At 36.1% G+C, this 25,839-nt stretch overlaps 3 protein-coding genes and 1 pseudogene across 3 annotated transcripts; 1 reads left to right on the top strand and 3 right to left on the bottom strand.

The window, feature by feature from the left end:
- Positions 1-216: 216 nt before the first annotated feature.
- LOC114540632 lies at positions 217-7,067 on the bottom strand. The gene is made up of 8 exons (XM_028560753.1): positions 6,915-7,067; positions 4,589-4,766; positions 4,380-4,506; positions 4,017-4,292; positions 3,543-3,901; positions 2,823-3,094; positions 2,045-2,302; positions 217-1,866 (listed from the first exon to the last, which is right to left on the bottom strand). Exons 1-8 carry the CDS (start codon positions 7,054-7,056, stop codon positions 623-625), a joined length of 2,856 nt encoding a protein of 951 aa, XP_028416554.1. The 5' UTR covers positions 7,057-7,067; the 3' UTR covers positions 217-622.
- An 8-nt stretch (positions 7,068-7,075) lies between these two features.
- LOC114540609 (COMM domain-containing protein 5-like) lies at positions 7,076-9,224 on the bottom strand. The gene is made up of 6 exons (XM_028560732.1): positions 9,027-9,224; positions 8,332-8,521; positions 8,164-8,211; positions 7,758-7,853; positions 7,605-7,680; positions 7,076-7,452 (listed from the first exon to the last, which is right to left on the bottom strand). Exons 1-6 carry the CDS (start codon positions 9,094-9,096, stop codon positions 7,351-7,353), a joined length of 582 nt encoding a protein of 193 aa, XP_028416533.1. The 5' UTR covers positions 9,097-9,224; the 3' UTR covers positions 7,076-7,350.
- A 347-nt stretch (positions 9,225-9,571) lies between these two features.
- LOC114540631 lies at positions 9,572-25,839 on the top strand (annotated as a pseudogene).
- LOC114540615 lies at positions 19,552-20,749 on the bottom strand. The gene is made up of 2 exons (XM_028560737.1): positions 20,172-20,749; positions 19,552-19,939 (listed from the first exon to the last, which is right to left on the bottom strand). The coding sequence occupies exons 1-2, from the start codon at positions 20,535-20,537 to the stop codon at positions 19,688-19,690; spliced, it is 618 nt and encodes a 205-aa protein (XP_028416538.1). The 5' UTR covers positions 20,538-20,749; the 3' UTR covers positions 19,552-19,687.

Below are 25,839 nucleotides of genomic sequence, written 5' to 3'. Positions count from 1 at the left end.
GTCTACCAAGTGTATTTTGCGATGAAATTTTAGCTTTTAGGATATCCGTTTCGTAATAATGTTGTCAAAATTGCACATCGCTGTAAACTTGTTCCGTTTGAGAGAATTTGTTTCCAATCCGATTGGCAACTCCAGTTGTAATTCGTAAAACAGTTCACCTGGTTGAATTTAAGATTAATTCCATTATAATTCCATAAAAAAAACACATTTAAAACCATGAAACAAACAAAAAATTACTCGAAAAATTAAATTGCTTTCAAATTTGCTCTGCATCTGCAGTAATCTCGCGAGTCACCCGCGAATGAAGCCAAAAGTTTGCATTGCGAGACTTTATTTACCTCCGATTTCGCAATGTTTATCGGATGGCCTCACTTGAGTATACCTAAATCAGCTCTGTAATGTCAATGAGTTTTTTGATGAAACGTTCCCGATTTGGAAAAAGCAATTATGCATAATTGCGTGTTTACTATTAATAGTATTATACTGTTACTAAAAAGGAAGTCAGTCTCAGAATAGTGCTGATAATTCCTACTTACACAATCCCTCTTCGCTCCTTCAATTTCCTACCCAATCATCTTCAAATTGCGTCCGTCAAATTTAAGTTCACAACTGACCGAAATTATCAAATTACTATACACGAAAAAGAAGGATCATTCTTTCTAAGCAGTCTCTTTTCATGCCTGCTCTTAACTGATGTTTCTTTACCCAAATCGTCAGCACTATGGTTGTCAATATTTTCAATATTGGACATCTGCTGCGACTCGATCACTTTCACATCTGAGCTTGGTTTGTCAGGATGTTTTATTTCTTGTGGTAAAACCAAATCGTGGTTTTGACTTTCAATTGCTCCAGATGGCCTTAAGCAGCTATCATCATTATCAGCACGAACTACGCCATTGCCTTGTTCAGTTGGTACTTCATCTTTCTCTGCAGTCGTACTTCTAGAACTAGAAATACTAGAAATAAGCGAATCTTGGTTTTGACATTCATTTGGTGCAGATGGCTTCAAACTATCATCATCAGCAGCACGAGCCGTCTCATCAGTTATCTTATCGTTTCCTTTCGTTGAACAAGTACTAGAAACAACTTCTTTTTCCCGTGCTTCTTCATCACACTTTGATAACATTTCTTTATGTTGTTGAATGCATGCATTTAAATGAAGACAATTAAATAATTTGTTGTGTGTGCCAAGCACAAGGCAATGGCTACCATTATGCCACTGCTGTATATGATCTACTACAGTCATGAAGCAAAGTACAACATTAATAGGGCATTGACAGCTTTTATAAACACGAGTTAGTTCATCTGAAGGAAATAGCTTGAGTGTTTCACCATCTTTGACCCAGCGGCCATCTTCGCAGTTGAAAAAACAAGGAAACAGACTGACATAAGTTGGATTATTTGGTAACTGTTCTATAACAATTGCCAGAAAACACAAGCTTAAACAATCTCTTTGACGACACCAGGCGATATTCAGTTCATGAACCAATTCGGGGCATTGCATGAAACTGTTAGACAACAAGGGAATGATTAACCAAGCTTTGTCTAAATACGTTAACCTAGTGGAAGCATTTTCGTCTGTCGAGACCTTCACAGTAAATTGCGATCCATTTTGCGACGTAATGATATTTTTTAGCAGGGAACAGGAATCAATATCTTCTGAAGAACAGATAATGTAAATGTCCACATTGCAACTTTGATCTTTTGGTAAAAACGTCGAGGTGCCGTCTCCTTTCTTTCTAACAACTTCACTGGGTGCATCAACAACCAAAGAAATAAAATCTTCTTCAAAAAAGAACGATCGAGATTCTTCTAAACATGTTTGTAAATGGATATTTTCAGATAAAATGGAGTTTCCTGCACAACCTATATATAATAAAAGAAGTTAAATAATAAATTCAGTTAAAAGCTTCATGGTTTGATAGCCATAACTCAAATCACACCCTGTCAAATGTCCAAACGCTGAAATTGTTTTTTATATAACCCTTAAATTTCGGAAACTGCACATGCACGACACTCAGCAATCGATGCATGAGAAAATTACCTTCAAACACATTCAAAAGAAAATGATTACATAAAAAAGACATGGAATTATTCTTTCCCTCTCCATTATCGTCATAACAATTTACAGGTGACAACATATTCAACCAATCAATGTTTGCTTCAAGCGGTTCAATCACGATCGGCCAGATTTTGCACTTGTCTTGAAGTTGAAGTGCAATAGATAGACAAATTTCTTCATTGCAGACTTTAGAATGAAGATAGTCATTTGAAATCAGGGCAATCACGAAACGTGAACAGTCTGAAATAAAGAGTCGCAAATTCAGTGGCCGCACGGGTACAACCGTTAACCGCCATACTATCCGCGTGAAGGATAGCGTATAGCCTATAGCTGTTGGGCATACCAAGTGCCTCCTGGTATACTAAACAATTGCGTGTTTTATTGTATACTATTCACTAATGGTCGAGTCCGCCGGAAAACGGTGTATTCGACCATGGGCGAGTCTGCCGGAAAATGGCGGATTCGACCATGGTTGAGTCCGTCGAATACGCCAGAAAGCGGTAGACTCGAGTAAATTAATGTTATGTTGCATATTGTCTAACCACGTCGCAGTATTTTCACTAGCTGGACCCTTTGACAATTTGTTCGTTTCAACTTGCGAATTTTACGTGCAATTTTCTTCTTTTTATTGATGTGAACGAGTTAATAAGTTACGAATGCTCTGGGGCCGGTTGAAATCGCAGTGAAAATCGCAAGTGTAGATCTTAAGGTCAGGCCTTTAATTCTATTATATAATTTTAGCAAATAACATTCAACTTACTCAGAGCAGTGTACAAGGTAAGCTGCCACGCTCCACCAGCCTTTAACTCAGCTGTGTCGATAAATATATTAAGATCAGGTCTCTGATGTTGTAACTCTTTCATAATCTGCATCGCACGGTCTGAATTACAGTGGGAGTAGGATAAGAAAATATCGTAGTTTTGTTTCGCAGGCTTGGGTGTGTTTTCTTTTGTTGCGACTTCAATCGTTTCGCATTTAAGACTACCGATAACAGTGATACAGGCAGCATTCAATTTCTCTTGAAAACTAATCCTGGAAACCAAAAGGCAATATTTAGAGACACTTTAGAGTTCAAAAAAGTTCTCAATCAATGGCTATTTTTGTTCAAAAAGATGCACAAATTCTTCATTTACAGCTATGCCGAGCAAGATAAGATGTCTTATTTTTAGGTGTGTTAGGACCGACCAAATGAATATATAAAAGTAGCGTTCCTAATTACGTTCCTAATCAAGCACAGTTCACTAGATAGTCCATTAGAAAGATCACACACTTCTAAGCACTGTGGGTAATCAAAGAGCGAAGCGTGTTGAGGTGACCTAAACGAGGTTGGAGTTTGCCTTGCGTGGTTCAAGACTGGGGCACCGCAGAAGAAACACAAAATTAAAGTACAGTATGCTAACAAAATTGACAAGCAAGGCTTTTTTCAAGCTTAAGTCAAATCAAAAATATCAAGCGATACTTTGGAATCTAAGATTGACACCTGCAGTCAATATACTGTGTGATTCTCATGTAGGTTGGCATATATGGCACATCAGTAATATACAGCGGCATTAGGACACTCTCTTGCATTTTACGGCTGTGACATAATGCAATATTGTATTGCTCTGTACAGCGCGTTGATTCGAGAAACGACGGAGTAATAAGAGCCATGACACGTTTGCACTTTTTAATGATGTCGTACAGTTGGTTTTGCCAGGACGTTTCCAGATCAAGCTTTTGAATGGTCGTATAAACCCGGATATTGCTTCTATTCTTAAGTAGAACATCAACTACTTCGTCAACACATTTCACGTCTTCTTCACTGTAGGACAAATAAATGTCGTATCCTTCAGACTCAATCTATATAACGAAACCAAATAGTATATATGTGTCAGAGACTGCATGATACATTAAGCTAAGGTATATTACATTTTTACAGTTAATGTGTATGCCTGATTATTTGTTATGTATGTACCTGGTCTTGCTCCTCGTCTTGTTCTTCTTCTTGTTCATGATTGGATTTCAATTCTTTAAATAAGTCAAAAAGTGGCTGATCACCTTTGCTTATGTTGTCAATATTCCTGGAAAATATGACAATTTTCAAAGAACGCAAAGGTAAGCCGGCTTTCATCCAATGTACAGCAGCATCCACGAGAAGCTTGAGCATCTTTGTCTTGGACTTACGCTGAAAAAGAGAGTTGGAATTAACACATCCATGACATTGTGTCAAAAACTCGAGATTTTTCTTATGTCGTTATAATTCTCCCTCCATTCATCCTAGATATAAATGTATAGTCTGGCGAAGTCTGAACATTTGATCAACGTTTTCTTCTCAACATCGATCAGTCATCAGTGGGGGGAGGGCAAGGCTATAATTGAGGTTGGGTGTGGGTAACTGCATTTTTACGTACACAGCATTGGACTTTGTCTCAACGACTTGACCGACACTTCTGGAGATGTTACGCCTATACACGATGAAACAATCGATGATGAAATTGACTCCAATTTTTGTAGCTTTCATAATTACAATCAAGGCCTTACTCTTACCCCCCTTCAAAACACAGTATTTTTCTAAAACTGAGATGATCTGGTAAAGGTTTGGACCACCAACAAGAATAGAGCTTTCTTAAATCTTCTTCTTTGTCTTTGGCCAGTTGTTTTACACTTATCCCCAATCTTAACAACAACTGTCCAATCAGAGAACTTGGTGTAGGACTGTAATCACCTGAAATAATGTTAAACGCCATTATATGGGCTTATTGGCCTATGCATGGCCCTAGTTGATGAAATCCTTTTTTATCCCCCTCGCCTTGGTTTCCTACCCAAGGGCAAGGTAATCATAAATTAGATCACTCTGACTGATAAATTAAATCTGCTGTTTTTCCAGTTTGTTTATATTTCAATTGCTTAGTAATTTAGCCGGAGAATACAGGAAATCAGAGAGTAAACTGGTCAGTTGTATGAGGACTAATATCCAGGGGGTCGGTTGTACGGAGGCTGGATAGCGCTATCCACCGGGTAGTGATTCATTTCAACCAGTTCCTAAAAATATTTGAAAAGCAATAAAATTCTAGCTTTGGAAGCAACAATTATTAAAGAGGATCCTCAATTTAGGAATACTAAGATATAATCAAAGTTTCAGCCAACAACGATCAACGGGCGATTTTAGAGCGATTGAAAAATCCGGCCCCAGTACGGTAGTTTGGGACGCTTGATTCAAAGCAGGTGACTGAAATTTCCTGATGACAATGCAGCTGCATGATGTTATCATAAATAGGCGAGCCTGAACTGATATCGTCGTCGCATTAACAGAAAACTAGATGATGAAATAGATATCTTTTAGGAACACATGACAGTCCACGGAATTAAAATGACCATTTGGTTTAGTGCGTTTTAAGTTTTGTGTTATGTTTCACTAGCCCAGCTAGGAGATGGGATGGTGCCAAACATTGGGCTAATAATACATTACAACCATTCCCAACAGGATTGGGGAACCTCCCTAAATAAAAGGTGAAGCATTTACTCTAATTCTAGCCTACTCAGCCACGCACAAGCTGTTCATGATTTTAACTGCATAACTGCACAACCCAATCTTGCAAAACTCCTTGGTGGTGGAAATCTAGGGAATTTTCAGAAGGCAGTCATCATCCTTATTTTCAAGCAGCTGATGAATAGAGAATGTAGTCTCAATTGACATTCATAGAACACCAAACTGGCCCTTGATTGTTAAATTATTACTTACAATAGATTAATAGAAAGTTTTCAACACATTGCCCCCCAACTGAGTACGCTTGCAGAAATATATATCGAAGTTAAAAGGCTGCCAAACAAGGATGGATTGTCTGCACAGTAAAGAAGTCTGATGCCTCATATTGAAAAATGTTACACATAATTTTAACAGAAGTGCAATTAAAGGTATATATGATTTTTTGCATATTACCAGGTCATCAACTAGCAATAATGATTTGATTAATAGATTACATCAGATCGACTTGTAAACGAATTGGTAAGCATAAAGCATACTGCACTATACACTGCTTGTGTACAAAAGCAATGCAATTAATGAAGGGAGAGATTATTTCTGCAGCCTAGCTAATGCCTATATTGTATCTTTGTGTGGTGCAATGTATATACTACATGTACCTTATTTCTAGGGTTTTTCTATGATGGGTTAGTGGGTAGATACATTCCGTATCAAGGGTAGGGTAGGAGAATTCATAAATTAGGATGGGATATCAAGGGTGGGGTAGGGGAATTACTCTAATAATTACTGAAAAAAAAAGCAATTTAATTCTTTCTTAATAGCAACTTTACAACTATTTATTAAAGTATGCGTGGTATGCAATTTGATTGATGAATATGACCATGGATAATAAAAACATACTAATAGTGTTTTTATCATCCATGATAGAACCTGATAAAAAATTTTTACCCTCAGTCTTGAACGTTTTCTCAATATGTTCTTACATAATAAATAGTCAGGATGCTTCATTATCATGTTTCAAATTAAAATTTAAGCTACGCGCGAGTAAAGCCACAAAGTAAATATCATGACAGGCCAGCAAATATTGTTTATAATCTTGTGCTGCACTTTGGCCCTATTTAATATAAATACACTGTCAAAAACGCACCACTAGTCTGCTACAAAGGTGAACAATTCCCTCAATTTCACTAGCAAATTCATTAAAACGTCGGAATTATCCATACGAAACCCCAAGGTTGTTGACTGTTGAGACGGCCGACAAGCAAAGTTAAAAATTAACAAATCTATTTTTCTATTTCAGTTACTCTGCAATCGATTAACCCCGTACCTTCAGAACTACAAGATTGTTTGAACTAGCAAAAATCTGGCAAAGTGGACATACATAGTTACCTGGAAACGCCGATAAAACAAGAACATCAACTTCGTCCTGTTTCGGCAAAGCTGTAATATCTCCGATGCAAAGCTCTATAAAACAATTACCTATATCTGTCCCAACCTCTAGCGCGTTAACAACACGAATTCCTGTCGTCATATTGCAAGATAAAATTTACAACGTTCAAAATGTTCGATTAACACCTCTCATAAATCCTTGTGGGTTGTACTCTAAAGGTTCTAATTCTAATTAGAAATTCGCAACGTACTTATTATGATATACATTGTGTAATTAAAAATTATTAATTAATGGCGCTGTTTCCACAGTGACCACACACGAAATAGTATTTTCCTTGCCTGCGAAGGTTTTGATTACAACCCATGTATTATAGCATTACATATTGATAAAATTATTTTCAGTACAAAGGCGAACGAAGCATGGACGAAACCATTCCTAATCTTCGATTTTTAAAATATTACGTTTTTCTAAGTCTTCCATTTCTTTCAACAGGTATGCTACATCATACTCCAGTTCATTAAATTTTGACAGGGAAACCTAAAGACAAAGCAAGTGTATGATGACATTCTGGAGTTAGATTACAGTGATATGCATGCATTACATGATAACATTTGGAGAACTGATTTCAACCTTACAAGTCTAATCCTACAACATTGGCACATTTGGCTGTAGAAATATTAATTTCCCACCTCAAATGATTTTATACTGCCATCACTTGTTTTCACCTCCATAAAGACTGTTGGCACCAGCACTCGATTAAGTGAGCTATTTAATTAATAATAGTTTGAGACACTTGACCTTCCCAACTTTGGTCGGTAAACTAGGAGGTCAGGGTTTTATACCTGGTCGATATTGTCACATCTACTCTCCATTTCAAAGATTGCAGCCCTGGCAATCTTATCCTATTGCTTAATACACCAGTTTCAACCCTAGTATGGCTAGAGGAAAAAAGTTATATATGAAATGTACATTCCATTCCAGTTTGAAAAGACTCACTGCACATTTTATACTTTAGAACAAATGTGGAAAAAAATTAACAACGAAAGTTATAAATGAGCTGCCAGGTCATTTGGGGGACTCTTTTAAAGTTAGCAATGCATGAATGATATATTCAAATTATATGGACTAATTGGAACTGTCAATTTGAACACCAAAATATAATAGGATTTGGGTCATGTGGTAATGCAAAGAGAAGGTTTTCCTGTATTGAATCAGCACTTTTGGGTCAACCCTCATTATTCAGCCTACCTCTTGAATACATTCACCATGATTTCATTAACAATGTTTTCAGGAATTCTAAAAATATTCACAAATATGTAGAAAAAAATGTACATTAAAATAGGTAAGTCAACTAAAAGAGAGTTACAACTCATGTATAGATTATTAAAATTCAAAGTGCACATTTCAAAAGCTTACTTGTAGGATAATAATTCAGCTTTATAAGTTTCTTGCTTTATTGATGTTAGTGTCTGTCTCAATGTTGCTTTCATTATTTTATGTAATCCAGAAAATATTTGTAAAACAGACTCCTCAGAAATATTCTTATCTCTCAAACTACACAGTATGTCTTGATCAACTTCATAATTTTCAAGAGAATGTTGGACTACTAAATAAAATAAATTGACATGGTATTTAAACAATTATCAATTTGCTTATATATACTGCAAGAGAGAATACTATGGAAAAAGATAGAGAAAAAGATAATCTTAGATAGCCAACTGAAGATAGTGTACCGTATATGATATCACATATTATGTGGAGGGCATCTCTTCAACCATAATAAAACCAATATGGGTTAATACTGGGCTTGCAATCTCCGATGATCGTCTTGGGTTTTTTGTGCCCCTCAAACTTATGGAAATTAGAAACATATAGGTATGCAGGGTGTGTGCACATTTTACAATGTATTTGAGGGTAAGTCCAGTGATTTCAGGGTGCTGGTGTTTTTCCTCATTTTTCATAGTGATGGGTGTATGTGATGCTGTGCACAATTAAGACAGGTTGAGGTCTAAGCACACATATGAAAATTTGTATATAGGAGAAAGAATACTGGAATACTGGATTATAATTATGAAAATTATGAGATCACCAAAGGTGATAACAAAATATACCTTCTAAAAGCTTCTTGAACTTTTCCACCTTTAGGCTAGTAAGGTGGAAAAGTTCCATTTTTCGAACCATTTAAGTACCATTTTTCGAACTTCTGTTGGGATTTTAGATCCATGAAAAAGATTACTATCGCCTTGAAATGCGGGATTTGATCTCAAAGTACCCGTTCGATCACGAGTTGGTGGAGCAGCCATCTTCGTTCGTCGTTATCTGGATTTCTCACTTGGATTTCTGGATACGACGAAATTCCTTAGATTTCCTCCCAAATTCCGTATTAAATACGCTAAGAATATATCCGTATAAATTTCTTACTTAGCATTTTATAAGTTGCATGACTTGCATCAAACTCCAACCATCAAAATGAACTGGGCTTAGTTTAACAAACTTTAACAATGAGTAATTTCAACAGTTTTTCGAGGTTTTTCCGGCACGTTATGCAAAGAGAGCGAAGCTAAGGGCTAACATCACCTACAAGTGTAAACAAAACTCCTGCCGCCGTTTGAACGATGGTATCATGGTGATGACAACAATTGGTGGACAATATAAACTTCCTGTTTTAAATATAAAATACGTATAATTTGCACTAAATATGTCTGTTGAACCATAGCAATATCAATATGTTTTAAATAAACTAGAACTATAATAAAAACTGTTATATGGCTGTGCTATTAATATGAGGTTTAATCAAAAGGAATTAGCGTTTATCGCTCTCCAACCAGCTGAAACTTTTGATCTTCAAGGTTTATTGTGGTTGAAAGAAAGAGATGGTTTTTTTTTGAAGCGAACTGAGTGTAAGTGTTGTTCCAGGAAACAGTTTGTTCTTTTTATAGTTTGTCTATATCTGAATTGCTATACTATATAATATTATTCGATATAATATCCACCATTCTACACCCGGTTTACGTGATAAAGTTGGCAAGACTGACTGGCTCCACTTCCTTGACTCTTGATAATGTGACAATACTGTTGTTAACTGATATACCTCATACTATTAAGAGAGGAAAATCAGCAGACAGACCCCTCTGAGCACCATAAGCATTTACCCTTTTGGCACTCCTTCACTACTGCCAGTACCTTGTTTGACTAGCTTTAATATATATTGACACTTAGCAAAGTTACCCCAGGTGTTGAGTGTACAAATGTGTATTTAGTTAGCATACAGAAGACCTGCATTTTGCTTGAGGGTGATTAGGTGCATTCTGGATTTGACTGAAAATGCATGACATAAGAAAGCCACAATATACTGTGTATACAGTATTTATAGGATTAAATAATTAATGTCATATTGATAGGCTAATGCCTTCATTAGCCCCCCATTATAACCATTGAGCAGCGTGGCAGCATACTTAAATAACTTCATATCAATTTTGATAGAACAACTTCCTACAATAGCCAAAAAACCTAGGTAGTTGTTATACCAAATTTGATGCAAAGTTAACAGGCAAATACTAGGTCATATTAGACGCAAGTGGTCAGGATCAACATCGATCCCCAGGGACTCAAACTTCGAACTCCACTAATCTTGAATTGCCAAGTTTCACAGAATGGTCTTATCATAGTACATTTTGTATTTTGTGTATAATATTTACACAACACAATGACTGAAGTAATTAGCAGTAAGTCTGAAATGAGATGTGAGTACCAGTCACACAGTATACTGTATGTTTTTTTAACAGCATATACAGAAAGATGGTGTAGATTAAAAGGAAATCTTTTATTTTATTGTAAAGGAAGTGAAAAGGTACTCACACTGATCTGTTATGAATATATAATTGCCTCTTTATGTAACTCCTTTCACTATGTATGCAATTGATAATCAACTTGAATGTTTGCTATAACCAAAGCATTTATGATTCATGTGATTGTTCATGGTACAATAAGTAAATTGTTCAAATTACATTCAATGTTTTATATTATGTTTTTAGACCTCTGAACTTGCTGGTTTGTTGGTTTTAGAGAGATGCAATATCAGTAAAGATGTAAACTCTAGCAGGAAATATGCATTTACTCTAGGTATACCACCAATTGATTGTTTTCATTCAGGGCCACACAGAAGATTTTTGGGGCCAGGGTTAAAATTTTTTTGTTAGGGGGCCCAATCCTGTAACAATATTTCCTATCATAGCCTGGATGGCATCCACAAGGTATTTTTGGAGGCTGGAGATTAAGCACTCTTATCCTAGGAGGCTTCAGAGGAAATTTTGAAGCAGACAATGTAAATGAGGTTTTCTATATGTTACTGGTGAGATTTTTCACAATTTTTAAATCTATTACATTGCATTACTCATATGCAATAGATTAGTATTTCCTAATAGGATAAATTGTTTAAAAATCAGGCATTGTATAAAAGATCAAGTCACTCCCAAATCATGCAATTGATATTTACACAAAATCAAACTGCACAACTTGCGATCTGATTATGCAAACAGCCTTTCTGCAAAATTAATGATAGTTATACAGAACTCTTATATTCTCGTAAATATATTTTGAAAGAAGAGAATGAATATTGCATATTATTGGTGGTTAATTAATGACCTCGACTCGTCTTGCTGATGTGACCCGCGTTGTCACCAATATTTCAAATATCATTACATAATATTATTACATTGAAAATATGAATAGGTTAAAATGCTACGTTCAAAATATCTTACATGAGTATACTACTTTGTATTTTAAATATCAGTGTGAAAATTTTATTCGAAGACAACGTAATGCTTCTTTCCGCAATAACTTATTGCGCCAATAGAACAAGATGGAATTAAGAACTGATAGTGAGAAAATGAGTGTCGTACTCCAAGAACTTAAAATGATTGCTTTAAACGTTGCTTTTGGCGTCAAGCTAGCCTCAATGGCAGAAGGCAGATAGCAACTGAATGTACAAAACAAAACAAAAAAGCATGTTTAGCATCGCGTATTCCTTGCAGAAAAGCCTTTCGACGTTTAATGTTTGCACGACCAGTGATAACGTCAATCCTACGTCTGTTATATACTGCCAAAAAAATTCTTGTATGCATAAAAACCATTGCTAGCATAGTTAGTGTTATAAATACGGTTTGTATTACTTTCACTGTTCCTTGATCGATGAAATATATAAAAAAGTAGGCTCGTAACGAATGGACAAACCAAAGGATTAAAACGATTTTGAAAATACGTCTATTCGTTACTTTTTCCCTATGAAAAACTGGATGTATGACTGACAAATATATTTCAAAATTTAGAGCCAAAAATGTGACAACTGATGCAGACACAAGTATTTCAATTGCTAGGTTGCTCATCATGACATTAAAACATCTTTCATTTCCACGTATTTCCCTGCTCAGATGTAGCAAAAACAGCGGTTCTGCAATGAGTCCAGCTGCTAAGTCGTTTGAAGATAAAACCATTACAACGAAAAACGAAGTTTTCCGTTTTAACTGCGGCGATTTCCAAAACGCATGGATAGCTAGATAGTTGAGAACTATTATCAAGAGCGTTTGTATGAAATTGTAAGTTAAACAGACGACATGGTTGATATAGCATGGCCGGCAATGAAAGCCAGTGACAAGTAACAACTTTAAATTCTCCCAAACGCAATATTCCAAATATTTTTCAAATTCTGCAGTTGGTGTTGTAGACGTTTCGTTTCGCGTCATGTTTCTTCATTTCAAGAGCTCTATAATTGCTTAAACTGACTTTTGATAGCCTGGAATAATTTTTGTTTTATTTGGCCTATCATCTAAGACTAAGTGCCAGATGGTTAAATAGAAAAATGAGATAAAGACGTAATGACTCTTGGCAAATATGACAATATTGATATGGAAATGCCATCTATACATGTCTCTCCGGCTGTCTTTGAAACATCACTACTTCTATAATATGGATTTCACGTATTCCCATAACATCAAGCTTTTACGTTTTAAAGATTGGCTGTATATTGATGGGTCTAATATAATTAATCAAAAGATATTACTAGTTTTTCCTCAAGTCCCAAATTTGCATTTCAAAAAAAATGTGTACTTTTGAGATTACAAACTCGTCCACGTGACTTGAGGTAGCCGCCATCATGTCGCGCCATGTGTTCACATTCTTATCAGTAAAATTTGTGAAAATGTGATATTCTGTTTTCATCGTAATGCCGGCCTGCCGTCATGACAGACCAGGCTTTCAGGAGAAGGAAAAGATAAACAGATATGCAAAATACGATATTTTTTTAACTCCAAACGACGATGCAAAGGCTATTTTTTATCTATCATCAGTTCTATCCTATCAGTTCGAACTAAGTGCCCAGGAAACAAACGTTTTGCGCTACGTTTCACTACCATGTGATTGAGGTCGTCGCCAAATGTCGTCATGCACATGCACAATGCAACAACGAACACATAGCCTCATTAAACTAACGATCTGTTCGTCAAATAATTATAGACTAAACGTTGAAATTGATTATTTTTCATATCATGTTTGACCTCATTCAGTAATTAATAAGTCGCACCGTGTCACGTTCAACAAACGAGTTAACTTTTGATTAGTTTAATTCCCTCATCACGATATTTTCATGAGCATTTTTGGGCGGGGCTTCGAAATAAAAATTATGTATAGCTCTTTATATCCACGAACTTTTACTACCTCCAGCATTCTGTTTATATGAAGTGTAAATGCATGGTATACTTAATTCGGTATAGTGTTGATACTGTTAAAGGTGGATAAAATTCATCATCGAATATTAAAAATGTCAATTACTGACACTTATCATGACCAACTTTGGCAAGACGAACTCTGGGGGATTCTAGTAATAGCTATAGTTGTCTTAAGAAGGGCCTGGAGGTGAACTGCATCAGTCACATCACGTTGCTCACATCACTAATAATTAATTTTAATTATAAGAACGGCGGCTCTTATTTTTGGAGGCTTACTATTTTCTAGTGTTCGACAGACAAGACGAAGGACAGCATTACCATTTTGCGGCGAATTCCGAAGCTGAGTATAACGACTGGAATAAACATATAAAAAATGCAAGGTTAGTGTTAAGGCTATATGCGATTTTGTCTTTTGATGGATGTAAACGAGTGATAAGTTACTGATGTTCAAATAAGAGCTTTTATACACCAGAACATTCGTAACTAATTACTCGTTCACATCTATCAAAAGAAGAAAATCACACAAAATCGCAGCAAAAATCGCAAGTGTAAACGAGCCTTTAAGTTTTCATTGAACCGTAGCTTACATGACTATGCAGTATATATAATGATGATTGATTCTTGCAGCTACGAAAAGCTTAAAGAAAAATTACAAAAACTATGTGAACAGATTACCGAGATGACTGGTGAGGTAAACAATATTATAAACAATATCGTGTTGGGCATGGGCATGAACTGTGGGATGGGAAGTCAAGTCTATCCACAGCTAGTTATTATGCATATATCCGTTGGATTGCAAACTGCCCTTGTTAATTTTAGCACCCGTTACCGCATAACCATCCATTTCGTGATGATAACGACAGCGAGGTAAGCATTTGTTTACGTAAGTATATACCTGTGCCCATCTTTATACTCTGAGGTACCAGGTTAACCACCGGCCTCTTAATGCTTCAACAAGTGAACAACCTGGTCGGCATTATCGATTGATACGCCCGCGCCAGCTCTAGTTGGCGGAAACTTTGCGTCGATGAGAAAACATATAGTGCACATATAGTGGCAGCCTCACGGAGTGGTTGCTTCAGGAAGTTGCTCTCACGTGTTTGCGGCGGAATTTATCACATTTTTTCGTGCAATTTTAGCCTCCAAAACCACCAAAACCGCTTCACAAACCTCCGTTGCTGGAAATAAGCATGGGTAATGTTCATGTAAATTATAACTTTCGAGCATGTATAGAATTTTGAAAAACTCATTCTGAACAATATGTTAAGTAAAGCTAAATATTGTCAATTTATTACACAGCTTGCAATGATCTAAAACCAACTGTGGAGAATAAATATCCAAATGCAGTTATAGTTGTTAGTACTATGACCCCTCCTGGAGCAACTTGGTCCAGACTTGCACAGACTGAAATAATAGAGGTATTACAGCATGATCAGGACCTGTTGAGGCGATTTTTATCCAATACTGTTTTTGTCCAATTTTCCGTGTGCATGTTGGATTTTCTTGTGTTTTAGCAAAAACGTCACCCATATTTCTTGACGACTATAAGCATACCTTCTGGTGGAAATTACAGTGAGGTAACAAGACTAAAACTTGCTGTCTTTGATGTTCGCGACCGAGATAAAGAAGAGGCAAGTAGTTCACTAAATATAGTGTATGTAATTTTTTAACTTCAAACAAATCGTCTTATTGCACAAAACGTCAGGGTTCTTCTTCAAGTGAGATGAATTTTTTAGATGACTCATTTGGGTCAGGCAGTTTGTACAATCAAGGATATATTGGATTCCACGAATCAGAAAATTCAACTTTCTCTTACGTGAGTTCATCATTATGCTTTCCGAGAAGCAGAGAATAAATATTGGATGATATATAAACAAATACTAGTGTACCCTTTATAACATGCATGTTTCTTTTTTCGGACCCTTTACATGTTTCCGCGGTCAACAGTTTCAAAATGTCATGACAATTTCGAAATGTTGTCTGTTTTAGTGGCTTGGACTCTCCAACGGCCTCAGGGACAATAACATTTAGGCTGGAAGGTAAAATAATTTTTATCAAAATAGATCTAAAGATCAAAGATCAAAAGATCAAAGATCTTTCTTTCTTTTAACTGAGAAATCTTTCTAACTAACACAACAAAATGTCATACTATAATGCATGTATTTTAGGTTGAAACTGTTCAAGATACTTTGGTAGGTATATAAGGTTATTGTAATATAGATTGTATTATGCATCCTTGAAAGATTGGTCAAGTATTAATGATTGTATTTTTTTAATCTTTGAAATAAGATTTTTCACCTATTTTCAGGCGGACACTGATGGAACGTTCAGACCAAGATGTGGCTCAATAAACAAGTGCGTAAACGATAATCGTTTGAAGCAGTTGTGTTATAGGGTGCCTTAGGAAGATAGATCAAGGAGAGTGACGCCCGGTTATTATTGGTGTTTTTTTCATCTTCTATATAGACCGAAATTCGACAATATGTTACAAAGATCATTTAGATTTCCTACAATGTAAGTATTGCATGTGGTTTTACTGCAACGAAAGATCGCGTCATCATAATGGGTTGAAAAGTCAATTCGATACTTTTTAGCTTGGGTACAGAGGTGAAGTTTGTGGATATGATGGGCGAAAGCTTTCTGACGTTCAGAATTCCTCAACAATTACTGTAAGTCATGAGTAAATATGATATTTCATTTAGTAAAATGATTAGTTTTCGTCTCGAACTAAAATGTCGTTACCTATAGTTTACCGACTATATAATACGTTAAAATGTTTACCTTTTTGCAAATGCTTAAATACCGCGATATAATTTCAAATTTATAATCTGAATCATATAATATGCGTCGAGATCAAACTTCAGAAATTGATACGAGAAAAAGAAAGTATAGGTAGAAACAGTAAGAAAAAATATACGTATTCGTATTTTATTTCTATTGATGAGGCATGCATGCGCATATTTTTATTGATAATATGTTTAAACCATGCATGCATGCACGGATGTTTCTACAAGTTAATGAGTCATATAGCAAGTTCTTGAGTCGTATATTAGGGTTATTCAGCGGGACTGTTTCCACGACAAAATCAGCTGATTGATCTGTAACTAAAAAATATTTATAATGATTTTAAAATGGATTCAAAAACAGTGCACTTCTTCATTGCAGTCATGGACGCATGAGAATGATTTTTTAGTATTTCAAGGAGTGTATACATATATGTGAATTGGGAAAACGCCATCGTTGCACGAAAAATTTATTACCACAATATAATAGTATCATTTTTATTGTCTTACATTTTGTGGTCTGGACGTGCTTCGAGGTCGTCTTGATGTAAAACTCAATGGTCGCCTGGTAGTGCGATATTGCCTGATACGTCGGGTTGTACGGAAGACAAAACGCGTTGTTTGTCGTGGTGGTGTTGGTGTTTTTCTGTTGGTGTTTGTTGAACGGTCAGGAAGACCGCTGATGGTGTTGCCTTTATTCGCCTTGTTTCGTTGAAGAAATCTGTGCTCTAGCAGCTGTTGATTTTGAAATGAGGCTAACATCAATTCTGGGTGTTGGTGTCACTCGCCATGGTCCAAAATCTGCTCGGTACACATCTCCTATTCTTAAAAATTTGTTTTCTGATGGCTCGTCACCTTCGTTTTCTGATGATATATCGATTAGTTTGTTATCTGATGCTATTTCAGCTTCGTCTTCGAAAACATCATAATTCTCACCATATGTACATGGCAGCAAGAAAATTAGCAATAACGCGAACAGAATACTTTTCGAGTGAATCTTGTGGTATAATGCCATTGCCTTAATCCCCTGCCGAGCAGCTGGTATTACAACTATACATGCACTATTTCAACTTTTATATGAGATTTCGCCCTTCGGGCCATGATTGTCAACGCCCATGATACCTATTTCATTACAAAGATGCTTTAGGTTACCGTCTTCCTTTTTCATTTCATGTGCCAGACTTTCAAACTTATTTAAAGAGTGTCTGTTGGCAGGATGCATGCCATGCAACTTCTCGAAAAAACTCAACAAAGTCTTAATCTTCACTGGAATGAAACAGCGTATAAAGAAGCTTTTTCAATTGCTAGGTCGTTTTAAAAAGCATCTTTTTTGCTTTTTGCAAAATTTGGAATTAAGCATTTCATAGATCCAAGTAATATAATGAATATCTTTATTGAAACAAACCATTACTGAAGTGTATGCAAGTGAGACACAGTGTCACACATATATTCATCCCTGACTACTGGTTGCGCACTTTCGTTTACAAAATTCAATATATCTTCAGATTGCGATTTTGATGTTTTGCATGCATGAATGTCACTATATTTTAAGCATTGGCTTTCGTGGTTGTCAGGAAGAGAACAATCATAATCAGCAAAGGGCAATATAAAAATGTCATTTCGTGTGCGTCAAAACGTTTTTTTATTAGCTGCCGTAAGCATCCGCTCCTTATTTTCAAGTTTTCTTATAGAGTAGGGGATGTCTGCTGCATCATAAAGACCTTTCTCTATACTATATCTATATCACTGTCTGTAAATGTGACCTTGAACGTCTTAGACGTCCGAAGATGATGAAATAATACCTTTCAAGAACGCAAATAACTAAAAGTCATTATTACCATTGTGATTATCGTTGTTTCCATTGCATGCAGTCATTATTATTATAACTGTATAATCTGTATTAGTAGAATCATACTAGCATACTATTGCAAATGCTGAAATTTGATTGGCTACTCTACTCGCTATCTAATTGTTGATAGATAGCGAGTACGCAAACAGTCGCATTTCTGGCGTATTTTTTAGAAAAATGGCCTCCGGCTCGCGGTTTTCTGAGGTTTCTGAGGATGAACTTGATTGAGGATGAACTGATTCTACTAAAACAATTAGATTACTTGCTCTCAATTTCTATGAGGTGATAGTTGATGAGGGCGAAGCCCGAAATCTCGAGCTCGTAATCTAATTGTTAATTAGATATACTTGTGGCAATAGTAATATTAACATATGGCCTGGCCTAAACCACGAAATTTATTCGTTAATTTAGTGATCGTGTTTTTCATGCTTTCTTGTTGTTTGATACAAAATATCATGAATCTCTACCTGCTCAAAACCACGGAATATATGCATGCAGCAGGGCTCCTATAGCTATATGCCTTACGACGTGTCTCTCTGATTTCATTGCAGTCGACTTTGCAGGGTAATGGCGGTTTTGTTTGAAATTTTAATTATGCATGACATTATATGGCATTGTAGCAGTATTCAGGGGCTTTTACGGAGGCAAACTAGGAAATAGTTAAGAATGAGGAGACGACATAAAACTACAATACAACTCATTAACTATGTTGAGGTAGATTTGTGCAAAAAAATGTACCTTTCTCATCACGTGTCTATTGTATTTTGGACAGATAAACCAATAGCAATCTTATAATTAAAATATTTTCAAGTCAAGGTTGAGGAGCTTAGCAAGACAAATGCCATTGGTAAATTTGGCTCAAATACAATATAGACACGTGACGAGAAAGGAACGAAGTTGTTGTGAGAAATGAGTTGTATTATACTTTAATTTAGTCTTCAACCATGTATATTTTATTAACTGTGGTCTAAGAAATAGGTTACTTTATTTGGACATTCATGACTCTATTCTTTAGCATCTATCAGGAAGATAATCGATGATGGCAGCAATTGTGAACGAGTCTTTAACAAAAACAACAATAGTGAGACATGGATATTAGTAATTGCCTTGCAAATTTGGCGGATATTATTTTGAGGAGTGCATAAACTTTGCTTGGCCTGCTCCCTTGTGTCGTATTGAAACTTTTCACTATTCGGCCTGCCGGGCCTGGATGTGTTCGTATAAGTTCGGACTAGCTAAGTCTAAGGTATCCCAAATTGTTCTAAATGAATAATTACCAAGACAAAAAACACTTTTGTTTTTCTGCATGTTTATTATTTTAACACTTTATCATTTATTGCAAAAAGAATTCTAGAAGTTCCCAGTGACTATATAAATGCATGAATATTAGTTATGTATGCACGCAGTTCAAAAGATATTTAGCCTAATAATTTCCCGATACATCTACGCCCATAGCATCTGATATTTCTATAACGTGATCTGTAACCACAAACACAATCCAATGCCCGTTGGTAACATATCCATTGAGGAATATTTGATCTACGACATGAAGCATATGTTTCGCAGCACCGTTGACAACCAGTGTAGATTGGCAAAACACAAACATAACTTTGCTGGAAGATCGTTCGCCTAGGAACCACGCACGTTAGACCACAGTCAAATGGACAAACCTGAAATAAGATTAAAATATTTTTGGGTTGTTTTTTGTTTATTAAAGACACAAGCATGCATTGCAATGATTGCATATAGTATTTAATATGAAAATATAGAAGATACTTAGGGTTATTCGCCATTATAGGCGATAAATAAGGCTATCGTTGAAAGCATGCACAAATAATGTTTACGAGAGATTTAACTCTAACAGTCTAACTGCATGGCTTATAATAACATCGCATAACTCACACTCGGCCGGAAAGTAGGTCTTGGCCTTCTTGTGGGTCTTGGTGGTCTTGTTATTCTTCTTGACGTTGCTCGTCTTGATCTGAACCTTCGAAACCTGAGCCTTCGTGTTGTGCTAAAGCCCAAAGTAGGCGTTGCTCGTGGTGTTGGAGTTTGCTGAACGCCTGCTGCTGTCCGTGATGGTTGAATCAAACTTGGTGTCACTCGTATATGATCTTCTTGGTACTCTTCGTCAATATTCGACCATTCGTTTTCCGATGGTAAACCTTCTGCTTCGTCTTTGAAGTCATAACTTTCACCACGGGTGCAAACCAATAGAACAACTGTCAGCAAAGCGAACAGAAGAGTTTTGGAGCGAAAGGCTGCCATTGTCCAACTCTAGATATCTGGTCAACTGAACCCCTGCACCTTTTTCTGTTCTTATATACACGAGGTATATATGGACCTTTTTTACATGCCAATATCACCTCCGGTGATTTGCATGGATGAATGAGTTCACTTCATTTTAATTACAAATAATATTTCCGTTTCATCTTTCCTGTTGTCCCCTATTTCTGCGACATTTGGATGCCTATGCGACTGATGACGTATGTAGGAATAAATGCCGTTACATCAGCAAAATTTGAACGGAATCCCGAGTGTGTACGCTGGTTTCAACTATTGTGTAATACTGCTTTGTGATATTGCTCATGAAAAAGATAATAATTTCTAAACACTATGAATTGTTTAGGATTAAGTATATGATTAATGAAGCCTCATTATATGAAGGTATTTGAGGAGCCTTCTCACGAAGTGGAGTGTCTTGTTTTTCACACATCAAACAAAGACCATCAGTCAAACATATATGCAAAATTTTTACGAGAATGGGGAACTCAGCTCCAGTGAACATACAAGAAAAATGTTCAATAACAGGCTAAAATAAATGTCCTATCTGGATATTTTGTTGATATTTTAATCGACCCGCATGTTTGTATTAATATTGTTATTATATTAATACTAATTACTCATTTGCCAAAAGATGCATGAACGTTGAGCTGAATAAGCGGATTCATTGCGTTTACGTACCATTGTTTACACGGATTATAAATTTGCAAATAAAGAAAGAGACATCCTGTTATGTTCGGCATTGCTCTGAGGGGCTGAAAGGCAATATTGTTAAACTAAAACTATCCCGGCCTATTGCTACGTAATATCTCTTTTAAGCCTTCTTTATAGATCGATAGACGATACAATTTATCAACTCCATGGAGCCCATTTCCATTCTTGACTATACTTGACTAGCCCAGGCATATGATCGCAGGTGTTCTTCAAGAGTCTATCTTGTAAAACCTTACTGCGAGTGTTATTTGTATTTCAAATGATGAAATCTTTCTCCTCTTTTGTCTCATAAAAACATTACCATGAATGCCATAAATATACAAAATACAAAATTACCATAAATATACAAAAAAACAAACCTAAATTTACTATACTCATTGATGAGCCGATATAATAACAATATAAATAAACTTTTTTTAAAACGTAAAATGTAAAACAAATTTAATATTTTCCCTTATTGCGCGAACTGAGCAGCTTAACTAATTATCGGGAGGAGGTTTAGCCACTAATAATACTCAGACTACATGTCTATCTTATACATATCCACATCTATTCTACGTTGCATTATAGGGCTATCACACACGCATGCAAGTAACGCTAACAAGCTATTATACTTCATGAGGAAATGTGAAAGAATAGACTAACTTTTTTAATGCATGAAACTGCACTGCCTATAGTTAATCATGCAATGATTAAAAGAATTGTGTAATTGTGAACAGCGATCATAATCTCTTATTGCCTCTTACAGGAAGATTTTCATATCTGAAGAAAAGCAAAAGATTTTAGACTTAAATAATCTTGGCGACGTAAGTGCCATATCGACAACTTGTTTTTTCCTACAATTAGCAGTGTGATTATTTTCATTAATTGCTTGCATGGCGGGCTCAATTTTGACCCATGCTTATGTGTCTCATGCAGTAAACTGTAATAAATAACTGTCATATTCATTTCACTGGTCTTATGTTTGAAATCTAATTTCTGACGCTAACCCGACAGGTTTTCTTCATAGGATGCGCGGATAGTCTGATCTATATATATTATAATTGCGAGGCAAAGTCCAGTATCTGTCTTGAAGTTTGTCTGAGCCCTCTTGTCAATATTAACATATTTATTCATTACAAGTTTTCATGATTATTTGGTACAAATTGCATGGTTCGATCAAAATGAAATTTCCCTATTTCAAAATATATAAATGTGTTTTTTAAAACCCTTTCAGTCGGGAAAATTTAAATTTTCGAAATGTCTGGTAGTTTTAGTAAAACACGAAACTGTAGGGTCTGGAGTACCTATAATATAAGCAATTTTTTATGATTTATCAGGTTATCTTCGCCCTTAACGTTGATGTTTTAAATTTCAATTCATAGTTAAACTCGGATTGGGACAATGTGCGTCAGGAAATTCTCGACAACCATTTTAAATTAGTCAGTAATTATACTGCATCATTTCGTCATCTGAATAATTTGAGAGGTGCGAAAATTTGATCACTTGCAGTAATAATAGAAACACTTACTTTTAAATTTCATATTCTTTTGTCATATTGCCATTTTAATAAATGTTGAGGAATGACCATGCATACAATGTTGGTCACATGTAGCTACCACCCCCAATTACCTATTCCACATGCAGAGTTGCAAAAAGAGTTCAACCTTCCTCCGGTAGGATTTCAAGTTTTGAAAACCTTCCTAGCTCAAAATGACGTTACGTCATGCCGTGAGTCAAGTGGCAACCAGCATAAACAAATATTTGTTTTTTTGGTACATGCATGTGATCAATGAGAGTGCTCAACTTTTAACCTTCCTCACAAACCTCATTCAAAGCAAACCTTCCTCCGGGTGGTACCCGCGTACCGCAGCTTTTTTGCAACTCTGTCCACATGCTGTCATCAGTGTAATGTCACAATATCACATCCATTACGTGTTCACCATGCGATGTTGAACATGACCTGTAGAGAGCTCCTTGCTGAGTAGCGGAGAAAATCCAGGCGTAACTGACGGGCAAACGAAAGCGTGTAACGCTCGCTTCCCATTCACTCCTGATAGTTGAAAATTCTCTTCTTCGTCCTAATTTACGACGTATTGAATTTATTGGATTTTTTCAGAAAGGCAAGATGTAGGGGTGTCATCTTGGCGTAATTTTAAACCAAGCAGCCTGAAGACGGACAAGACCTTGGCGTTTGTTACAACAAACTTACATTTGCAAAGACTTAAAGTCATAGATGGGACGAATGGTATTAATTTTTTCTCCTATATTTTGCTCAGTATTCCGGCCTGATAGCAATATACTGTTATAGCAATATTGTATACCTAAAATATTTTTACAAACATTCCAACATTTAATGCATTTCTTCGATGATCACGTAATTTGGGCCTCGCTCTCATGAATCACAAGGGATTAAGGGTCGACACTGAAAGTCAAGCTCTTATATATATGCAATCGATACGGCGTGATGTAGATCTTTGACTCGATGAGTTTGAGTGTGATTATGTCTCTCAATCCAATATAGAAGGACTCCCAAAACCAAATGTATTAATGATGTAATCATCGAAAGAGCGTTTCACTTATTTTTTTCGCCAATGTCTTTATTTAGAACAAGGCTATGATGTGGTTACGTTTGGGGCTCCATCGGCTCATTCAATGAAGTACAGTAAAGGAGGGTTGAGAAGACTTCTAGGAAACCTGAGAGAAGCTTATTTTACGTACGTAAAAACACCTTGCTTTACTTCCGATTCGTAAAACGTGTAGTGTGTGTATAACGCATGCGCGAAGATCTTTTGACTAGCTTACCATCTTGTGATTTTGGCGTAATAACACTCTCTGCATCTCTCTGTTTGGATGTTCAGGCAAAGTGGAGGTGACAACAGAGCAAACCGAGCTAAGAATAAAAGAAGTAAGGGATTGTCCGTTATTTATGTTTTGATTTTTACTGATATTTTTAATAATAAGGGTTAAAGGATAAAATCGAAGCCAAACACATGACGCAATCGCAATATTAATTAATTACCATTAATTCATGTATCTTCAATAATATGCTGCATTCTCATAACAAATAAATTTCTTTGTACACTTTTTTAGTTGAACTGGAACTGTTGAAACATGCATTTAAGGATATATGTAAAAATTTTAAAAGGTATAAAATATGATTCCCGATATAAGTACTGCTGTTTTTTATCTGCCCAAGTAACGCATAGCGCCAGCGCCTCCGTTGCAGGATCGGGCATGGAACTATGACATACAGGGCCGCTATTCGCATGCAAGTGGCTTCCTATTTGCGGTTTAAACAAATACTACATCATTTGTATGCTCATTGTGAGCATATTTTATCTACAAATTATTTATATATAATCAGCTGTCCTACGCTTGTCATCATTTTAGCGCTTTAGCCAATAACAACTTGGAGGAGGTCATCGAACTCTCAACAAAGTTGCACGAAAAGGTGAGTTATACCAAAGACCAAGAATATACCTCTTCGGTTATTTCTTGTGAACCTGGCAAGTTGATCTGCTTTTGTACAACGGCGAGACGCCTCGAGACACGACCATTTTAAAACAAAACTTGAGTAATGATCCGATAATAATGGTTTTGTGTCTTAACCTGTTTTTTAGCATGCTTCATGTACCCATTGAACTTCTCATGTAGGTGAACGATCTTCTAAAATACTATGAAATGACGTTTATCATCGATTCTCTTGTTTCGTTGAGTACATCCCGTCCAATTCCATCCACGGCTTCAACTTCTCGTGAAGAATATGGTGAGAAATACACATACAAAGGTAGAATGAACGTATTTCCTATATATAAGATTTCGTAATTCGTTTTTGGTATATGTGTGGGATAATTTTTATCACCCTATACATTTTATATCACCTTTATCCCACATGTCCCTAACTGTGTGTATATGCATGGATCAACTTAACTTGGCGAATGCGGGGCAAATTGGAGTAGACTAGAAATAGTTATCGGGATTACGAGATGCATGCATGGGTTGAAAGTGCGGAATTCAAGGAACCTTATGAGATCATCTTGCATGGGAGAAAGTCACATTCAGTAAATGACCAAGCAGTGGTAATGTAGTACCTAACTTAAGTAATAAATTTTCATATATTCTTTAGGCCTAAATGATTTTCAACCTGAATCGGAGGATGCCGATGACCCCGAATGCCAGGTATTTTTGATTCACTAACATGCAGACTGACCGCGAATAAACTGAATAACTTGGCTTGGCACAAATAAACTGGCTGATTGGATATAGGAAGAGAATAAATCGGACGTTTTTCATGTAAATTACTCTTCGATAGGTTCTGCGTAATTCTATTGAAAGTTCAGTGGCGCAGATTCTAAAAATGATTAACGAGTTGAATAAAGAAAGTCCGCTAATTTTGAATGGTAGGTTTTCCGTATAGCTTCACGAAATTAATCCTTTACTTTCAAAGTGTCATAACAGAATTGTCCAATTGGGATCAAGCGTTTTTGAGTGAGTTGTTTTGTAAGCTAGTAGCTATAAACTACGTTTTATCTTAGACTTAGCAAAGAAAAGTTGGCGAACGATAGGAGAGAAGACTTTGGATTCCGTGTAG

The sequence above is a fragment of the Dendronephthya gigantea genome, unplaced genomic scaffold (assembly GCF_004324835.1).
Source record: "Dendronephthya gigantea isolate DGI-Jeju-01 unplaced genomic scaffold, DenGig_1.0 000243F, whole genome shotgun sequence".
Taxonomy (NCBI): Eukaryota; Metazoa; Cnidaria; class Anthozoa; order Malacalcyonacea; family Nephtheidae; genus Dendronephthya; species Dendronephthya gigantea.
The sequence above is the reverse complement of the archived record's forward strand: the minus strand, read 5'-3'. Positions and strand labels throughout refer to the sequence as shown.

What these genes read in the sequence shown, in the direction of transcription:
- LOC114540615 (XM_028560737.1), bottom strand. Translation starts at nt 20,537, where the DNA reads ATGGCAGCCTTTCGCTCCAAAACTCTTCTGTTCGCTTTGCTGACAGTT. An exon ending in GACCTACTTTCCGGCCGAGT is followed by an intron (nt 19,940 to 20,171) that starts GTGAGTTATGCG and finishes ATCTTATTTCAG; the next exon opens with GTTTGTCCATTTGACTGTGG.
- LOC114540632 (XM_028560753.1), bottom strand. Translation starts at nt 7,056, where the DNA reads ATGACGACAGGAATTCGTGTTGTTAACGCGCTAGAGGTTGGGACAGAT. An exon ending in TGTTTTATCGGCGTTTCCAG is followed by an intron (nt 4,767 to 6,914) that starts GTAACTATGTAT and finishes ACATTATTTCAG; the next exon opens with GTGATTACAGTCCTACACCA. An exon ending in CCCCACTGATGACTGATCGA is followed by an intron (nt 4,293 to 4,379) that starts TGTTGAGAAGAA and finishes GAATTATAACGA; the next exon opens with CATAAGAAAAATCTCGAGTT.
- LOC114540609 (XM_028560732.1), bottom strand. Translation starts at nt 9,096, where the DNA reads ATGGTTCGAAAAATGGAACTTTTCCACCTTACTAGCCTAAAGGTGGAA. An exon ending in ATGGTGAATGTATTCAAGAG is followed by an intron (nt 7,854 to 8,163) that starts GTAGGCTGAATA and finishes TTTTTCCTCTAG; the next exon opens with CCATACTAGGGTTGAAACTG. An exon ending in GATGTGACAATATCGACCAG is followed by an intron (nt 7,681 to 7,757) that starts GTATAAAACCCT and finishes TTAATTAAATAG; the next exon opens with CTCACTTAATCGAGTGCTGG.